At 33.0% G+C, this 8,318-nt stretch overlaps 1 protein-coding gene across 1 annotated transcript in view; it reads right to left on the bottom strand.

Annotated features, from left to right (window-relative positions):
- Nucleotides 1–4,075: 4,075 nt before the first annotated feature.
- LOC106464728 (TWiK family of potassium channels protein 7-like) overlaps nt 4,076–8,318 on the bottom strand; it is a 9,317-nt gene continuing 5,074 nt past the window's right edge. Inside the window, exon 2 of the mRNA XM_013924881.2 lies at nt 4,076–5,034. Coding sequence (XP_013780335.2) covers nt 4,964–5,034 — 71 coding nt within the window. The 3' untranslated portion in view covers nt 4,076–4,963. The remainder of the gene's footprint in view (nt 5,035–8,318) is intronic.

The raw sequence follows: 8,318 nt of genomic DNA, 5'->3' as shown, positions 1-8,318 counted from the left end.
CGAGACTTAGCCAGTATACACTCCATTACTATGTGAAAACTTAGTCTTCTTTATTTTTTCAATTTATCATTATTCGGGGTTACTTATGAAGGACGAAATTCCCCAAAACCGATATATAACTCAGTGACAAGTGGTGAACCAGCCGATAGATTAGACTTTACATTTAGTTTTAGTATTCAACTTTATATAACGTTACTTTGTTCCACCAGTAACAATGATACCTAACAATGTGCAATGTTACACTATTCTTCCTAATATAACAATAATGAAACGTAACTAGCTTCATATATATATGTGTGTGTGTGTGTGTTAAATATTTCTTTCCTTTTTCACCAAAGGTGAAATTGAAAAGAGAATCTGTGGCGTATGGGGAATTAAAAAGGACTCCAAAATATTATAACTAACTTTGTTCTAGAATAAAATATAGACATATAACATATTTAACTGAACATATAACATTGCTCTGTTACATCTTGCATAACAATGTTCAAGTATATATATATATATATATATTACGGTACTCTGTTCTAGCATACGTAATAATATTCAACTGTATGTAATAATAAACCATCCGACACATATTTTAGAATAATCTTCTACTGTAAATAATGTTTCCTTTTAAACGTATTTTTCGTTGCATTTTTCATAGACATGAATTTAATAGTTTGGTTTCTTACGACAAATGTTTCCTTGCCATAAATAAAGCTTAGTTATCCACTTTCTCTCACATTATACCGTATTTTTCGGTGTATAAGACGCACTTTTTTACCCCAAAATTTGATGTCAAAATCTGCTTGCGTTCTATACACCGAAGGTATGAATAATATATATGATATACACAAGCTATGTGTAAAAATATTTAAATAGGCATGCATAGTTTAGTTCAATTGAATGTGTTATTTATAACAATAATATTTTTTTCTTTTAAAAACATAACTATTTATAATGCTCCCTAAATACTAAAAAAAAAAAATACAGTGAAAGCAATGAAGATTTTGTAGGTTTTGAACCAAACTGAATAACAGTAAACCTTTTTTTTTATTTAGGGTATTTTCTTATTTTGATGTTTTGAGCTCTTTTGTGTTTAGAACAATATATACTAATTTTTAAAGTATCAAATTGAATTTTTATTCAATAAAAATCTTTCAAATGCGACTGTAGCTTTTTTTTCCCCAAAACTTTGTCTTCAAAATAAGGGTGCGTTTTATATTCCGAAAAATACGGTAGTTACTAATTAGTTCAAGGAACAAGTCGAGTACGGCTTCCTATTGGCGTGTCCGGTGTTTCTACTCGTAACGTTATCCGCATTATGGCATAAAACTCAGTTTAAAAGCTTACTCGGTCTATAAGCTACAAGTATATTACAATTACGTACAGTTGATCTAATTCTATCCTTATACTAAACGTAATTAAAGGGGGCGCTTTAGAACGCCTTGCGACAAATTCCTAAGAGTGAGCTGTAACATTCAGTAAAAATATCCATAATTTTATAAAATTGGAATTAGAATAATTTTGCACAAACTAACACCTTACCAGGAGTAGTTTCTTGTCCACTTCACTACTACGAGAGAACACTATCTTAATAAAAATAAACTGCCTTCTATCTGACTTACTGTGACGATTAGTTAACACAAAAGATGTAAAGATTACTTGAAAGAAATTATATTTGTTACTATCTGCTCTGAAAGTTCGTTTGTGATAAAAGTAATATATTAGATGTGTTTCTTTGGTAGATTGTTTAGGCAGAGTATTCATGATGAAACTTTGTTGAATGGACGGCAACTGCCTGTTGTAGAAACATAAGTGTAGAAGACGACGTTTCGAAAGTGTTCAGGAACATTTTCACGGATGTGTTTCGTCTTCGTTAAAGAGAAAAGTTAGGATGTGTAAGATTTTTTTTACAATATTTATTCGGTTTATTTTTGTTGAAATTAAAATTGTTCAAAGCGTCATTAGTTTCAATAATGTCCCCATGTGGTTCAACTGTAAACTTCGTGGCGTATAACGCTATAATTCAGAGTTCGTTCCCAGTCGCGGACTTGACTCGGGAAAACTATTGAGTTTTACCGTTTAAGAACTATATTATTCAGGATGTGCTAATGCTAATTGTATTTTAACAGTATAATGTTTTAGGTCCTATGTAAAGGGTCTCAGCTCAAACAGTGTTTCTCTTAAAACTAAGTCCTCCATTGCTGTGCTTAGTCTAATGACCGTGATTACTTACTGCTACCGGACATCATAATTTTCATTGTAACATGCATCTGTGAAGGACTGAGGGGTCAATTTTAGATCACACATTTTGTCAAACTTTCTACAGACCCTCCCATTTATGCGGATATCAGCTTCTAAGACTAGGTTTAACAGATCGAATTCATAAACGTCTGTTGAATCTATATCGAAGTCTTTTTCTATGTTAATTACTCTGCTAAGTGAGCTTTTTCCGTTTCCAAGATCACTGATGCATCCCTTTCATGAAAGTTTGTGTTCTTTAATTTTAACATCGTTGAACAATCTTGCTGTTTACGTATTTCTACTTGAAAAGAGCCGTCACATATGACTTCATCCACAGGTATATTAAGGGGGAACTGCATCATCGAATGGTCAAGACTTTTCTGTGAACCATATATAAAAGTGCTAAATATGTTGTCCGTGACACCGCGACTAATTTCTGTAACAACACATCTCTGCATCAGCATATAAGTATGAAAATTTGTACTCAAACTAATTCTGTATCTGTCCATTGATATTTTTACTATTCGGTTTATTGCAGAAACATTTGTCTTGTATTGCTATCTTTCCAAACATTGGTCATTGACAACAACTGAAGTTTTAGGCTTAGGACATAGTAAGTCTAAACATTATAGGACGCAATAAACTAAAAAAAGAACTGACAGGTGAATTTTGAAAATTGAAATTCTAGAAACACTGGCAGTTTAGGTTTGTGGCATGGTGGTTCTAGGTTCAGGCTGTGGATATGGTAAATCTAATATGAATTGCAATGAAATCAAAAAAGTGTTTGTGAAATCTACAAACATCTGTTTATCATATATTATTTATTGTGGTATAACGTTCCTCCCCCTTTGATTTCGATACAATTGTACCACAGCGATCTCTATATGTCTTTTCCTCTTTAGTATGAATTGCAGTAGAATCTTTGGACGAAATGAGGTCTAAGAAATAATTGATAATTGAAGTTAGAGAATAGTGGTTATAAAAACATCAAACTTTAATTATTTTCATTTTGTTTCATTTATTTAGCTTATATCAAGTTAAGCTCTTTGACAAAGCTGCAATTCCTATAAGTATAAAAATCTAGTTTAGCTGAAGTTTCTAAGAAGATTTCAAAGGATTTTCATATTTTCGTTTGTGATAATATTTTGCAAACAATGGTTTCATCTCAGAACAATATTACTCACGTTACCAAACAGTAAGTCCATTTTGATTCTTCCGAAATAACTCTTTATATCAAAAAGTTTCATATTTACATCCAGATGCGAAATAAACATTCAGTCGAACATTTCACCCATATTAATCTACATGCCCATTTTATAATCCAATCATTCTAGCTTAAGCGGTTTCTTTTTTTTTCTTCTTCTTTCTTTTGTTGTTGTTGTTTTTTAGTTTTTGGTTATTTTTCAGGATCTCAGGGGATAGTTTTGTAGTGCTACTAAGACTTTTCTATTATAGCTTTTTCAAATAATTGTGAATATAATTAACCTCACAATGTGGGATTTTTAATAAGAAGTATAAGCACTTAAATCAACTTTCAACCTGGTATGTATTATCTTACAAGTCGATTAAATTTTAACTCATGTTTTAAGTAATATCTTAAGCACAAAAGTAATTGTTATACGCATGATACGTAGAACCTTCATTTCTAAACGCATTTATTATTGAGATGCGCTTTTTGCCACTATGAAACAGTATATTAAATATTTTTCATGAAACATTGAATATTCTAAAACAAGCAAGGAATTCGAATCGTCAAATGCAATGATTTATAGAAAAATTTCAACTATGCATTTAATATCACTATATATATATATGTATGTATATATTTGTTAGTCTCCAACATTTTAATCTGTATATAAATTCTTAAAGTCGAAACTTGTAAAACATATTTGAAGTTTTCAATTGAAAATACATAAACAAACAATAAAATAAAAGAAGTCTGTGGAATCCTGTTACAGCCTGTCTTCCATATTGTATCATTTTCGGTGTATCAATTTAAATTCACATCTTAGTGTTCAAATACATAAAGGAACAATAAAATAAAAGAAGTCTGTGGAATCCTGTTGCAGCCTGTCTTCCATATTGTATCATTTTCGGTGTGTCAATTTAAATTCGCATCTTAGTGTTCAAACTGTTTATTTCCGTTTTAGATACTAGAACGTGGAAAGAGCGTCGAATCAAGGTGACGTCATAAAGGTGTTAAGATTTTTAGCTTACTCTTCTCTGCGGAGCTAGGCCTAATGTGCTTCGAATACGTTATTATCTAGTCTAGTATGTAATTCTAGGTGAAGCTTATTTCCTACTGCCAATGTAACAACCTTACATAATTCCTTCTACTACCCAATAACACTTAGGTACTACCTCATAATTTTCAAACCACGTGTATTAAATTGCCTCCTTTCTAGCTTATGACTCATGAGTAAGGGTCCTATTTAGTCTATATCTCCTTGATAACTATAAATAGGAGCAGACTAGATCTGTTCGTAACCAAGAAACGATAAAACATGCCGTTGAATCGATGCAGAATATTGATTGAGGAACAGTTCTTTGGAACTCAAACGATCGTGATCTTCGAGAATGAAAATTATTCAATGGTCGGTCGATTATCAGTAAATCAGCAGTCTTCCTCAAGAGAAGCAATCGAATACATAAATATCCCTAAAAATCTTGTTTCTCTGTCTGCACGAGGCCTGAAGAGCTGCAGACACCGTCTTTTTACCGATTTCATGTATTATCCAGGGAGACGTCTGAATTCTAGCACGTGGACTGTAGAACTGCTTCTAGCATCATTAATCTCCGTCACTGTCACGAGCAGAAACTCAAACATTAATTTTTGAGAAGATACTTTTTCAAGGTCATTTATTGTCAAAGGGGTGAACATGAATAGCCATTTGATAAAATGATAGGTAATGTTCTTCAAAGTCTAGAGTCAGAATTAAAACTTTATACACAGTTATTGTTAATATCCAAAACACATTTCCTTACATACGTTTGAAGTTTTGAAGACGTTACATCAATCTAGTTGAAATCATTACTTTACATATAACACACTATAAAACTTTTTATTACTTCATAAATTATTTGATACGAATCCATTAGAATGTGAAATAAAAACGGGTAAAAAACAAACGAATCATACAGAGTTATTTTAATGTTTTAAGATAACATGTAATTCACATAGATTTAGGTTAGTAAAAGAGTAGCCCAAGAGTTGGCGGTGGGTGATGATGACTAGCTGCCTTCCCTCTAGTCTTACACTGCTAAATTAGGGACGGCTAGCGCAGATAGCCCTCGTGTAGCTTTGCGCGAAATTCAAAAACAAAAACAAACATAGATTTAGATTTGATGACTACTCTTAAGCATTATTACACTTTTTTTCAGAGTCACTGGAATGTTAGCAACTACATCCAGAGTCAGTAGTATGTTAACAATTACATCCATATTCGCTGGTATGCTGACAGTTACATTCATAGCCATTGGTATGTTAATAATTACATCTATACTCACTAGAATGTTAATAATTACACCCAGAGTCATTGGTATGTTAACAGTTACATGCAGAGTCACAGGAATGTTAAAAGTTAGACTCAAGAAGCTGTGTAATACGTTTGTGTTAGTTGCGCTCATTTCACTGTAACTCGGCCTACTGAATACTTTTGAGCAAAATATCTATTGGAATAAGGTTAATGCATTATGTTTCTACCGCTATTTTAAAGATGTAGCTGAGCGTTTTAGTGAAATTTCTTGTCGGAACAGGATTGATATATTGGTTACAAATAAGCAAAACTAGCAGTTTCCAGTTTAAAAGCCATAATTCAAAAATACATAAACGTCAGAACAAAATAACGTAGGTATCTTTACAATAACCGAGCATGAAAATGCTGAAATAACAGCGTTTAACAACGTATGTAGCGCTACAATAGTCCATTGTGAATTGCTGAAATAACAGTGTTTAATAATGTAGGTAGCGCTACAGTAGTCTCGTAGTGAATTCCTGAAATAACAGTGTTTAATAACGTAGGTAGTGCTACAATGGTCTAGTAGTGAATTGCTGATATAACAGTGTTTAATAATGCAGGCAATACTACAATGGCCTAGTAATGTATTGATGAAATAACAGTGCTTAATAATGTAGGTAGCGCTACAGTAGTCTAGTAGTGAATTGCTGACATAACAGTGCTTAATAACGTAGGTAGTATCACAATAGTTTAGAAGGAAAATCCAGCAGGTTTCAACAACGTAAGTGCTAATATAAGAATGTGTCAGGAAATGTTTAAATACGAGTATCTAAATAAAGCTGAGAAAATTCTGAAAGGATAAATCGGGAATTGCATAAATACGAACATCAAGCAATACACGATCCTCTATAAGAGTGAATCAAGAAAATGGTGAAATAGAAGCGCAAAGTGACTGGATCACCAACAAGAACGTATGAGAAAAGTGCTTGTGTAAAAGAGTGTTTTTAAATAAAGGAGATCTCACAATAATACACATGAGGAAAATGTACAATAGAGAATTTAATGATCTAGAGCTTTCTATACAAAAGTTAGAAAATTCCTGAAACGTTTACTTTCAAAATAGCACTTATTGAAAACTGTTAACTGAAGACTCTGTCAACACTGTAACTTGCACTTGTTGTATATAATATTTCTCTGTGCCTCTAGAGTTTCGAGAGAGGAATATAGAGAGATGCCAAAAAAATGTGGCGTACATATTTGCGGATTTATTTATTGAGCAAGTGTGATAGGCAGGTTGTGGTTTAGGCGGTGATTTTAGAGTAAAGCCACATTGGGCTACCTGCTGTGTCCACCCGCGTTGTAAGTCCATAGAGTAACCGCTGTCCCATCGGGGAATGATTGTGGGCCGGTGGTTAACATTCTTGCAAAAAGAAATGAAAATACAATATTCACACTAGTCTTTTGGGCTGTGGGTGCACTGTTAAACGGTCTATTCGCAATACTTGGTAAGAGTATAGCCCAGGGATTGGTTCTTGGTGTCTTCCTTTCTTGTCGGTTCAAAATTAGGGGCGGTTATGCACAGATAGCCCCTTTTGTAGCTTTGCATGAAATTCTGAAGCATACAATCGAAACGAACAAATGTGACATATTAAAAATTATACAACAATCAAAATTCCTTCGATTACTTCAACCACTATGATTGTAGTGACGTATGGTGATATTATACACCAGCTCAGCTATTTACTGGTTCACTATAATCATTTAAAAGTTTCCACTAAAATCAAATATTCTATGGTTCTTGTAGAGAAAAATGTCACGAGAAATTATATATTCGAAAGCGACTATTTAGTGAGCAGTAATAGAATACTTGCATCTCGCATCTTTATAATTAACTACGAAGACAATTAATCATATAAAACAGTTTTACTTCTTGAATTCTGATTATCGTTGTGAAATGTCGTCAAGGTAAAATCAGCGTAAAATTCCATCATAGAATTTCAGAGAAGACTACCGAAATCTTATTTCTGGAGACGCAAGGATCCGCTCATTATCACCGGTGTCAACCCGTGTAGAAACACAGTGCTCGGCTCGGTATGCATTTCTTTCCGCTACAGAATTTAATTACAATCCAGATAGAAGCATTGTCATGGAAATAATATATGCATGCATCCAAGAAGCGTTGTTAGAGAACAAAGAAATTCAAATGCGTTTTAGAAAACGTTGATAGGGAAAGAAGAAATGAACATATTCAGAAAGCAAGAAAAGTTATCAGGAAATGAAATGATACAAGTATCCAGGAAGTGTTGTTAGGGAAAGAAGAAAGCAAATATTCATGAATTGCTGTCAGGAAATGAAATGATACAAGTATCCAGGAAGCGTTTTTAGGGAAAGAAGAAAGCAAATATTCATGAATTGTTGTCAGGAAATGAAATGATAAAAGCATCCAGGAAGCGTTGTTAGGGAAAGAAGAAAGCAAATATACATGAATTGCTGTCAGGAAATGAAATGATACAAGTATCCAGGAAGCGTTTTTAGGGAAAGAAGAAAGCAAATATACATGAATTGCTGTCAGGAAATGAAATGATACAAGTATCCAGGAAGCGTTTTTAGGGAAAGAAGAAAGCAAAT

The sequence above is a fragment of the Limulus polyphemus genome, unplaced genomic scaffold, assembly GCF_000517525.1.
Source record: "Limulus polyphemus unplaced genomic scaffold, Limulus_polyphemus-2.1.2 Scaffold1728, whole genome shotgun sequence".
Taxonomy (NCBI): domain Eukaryota; kingdom Metazoa; phylum Arthropoda; class Merostomata; order Xiphosura; family Limulidae; genus Limulus; species Limulus polyphemus.
This window is presented reverse-complemented; position numbering and strand designations above follow the sequence as displayed.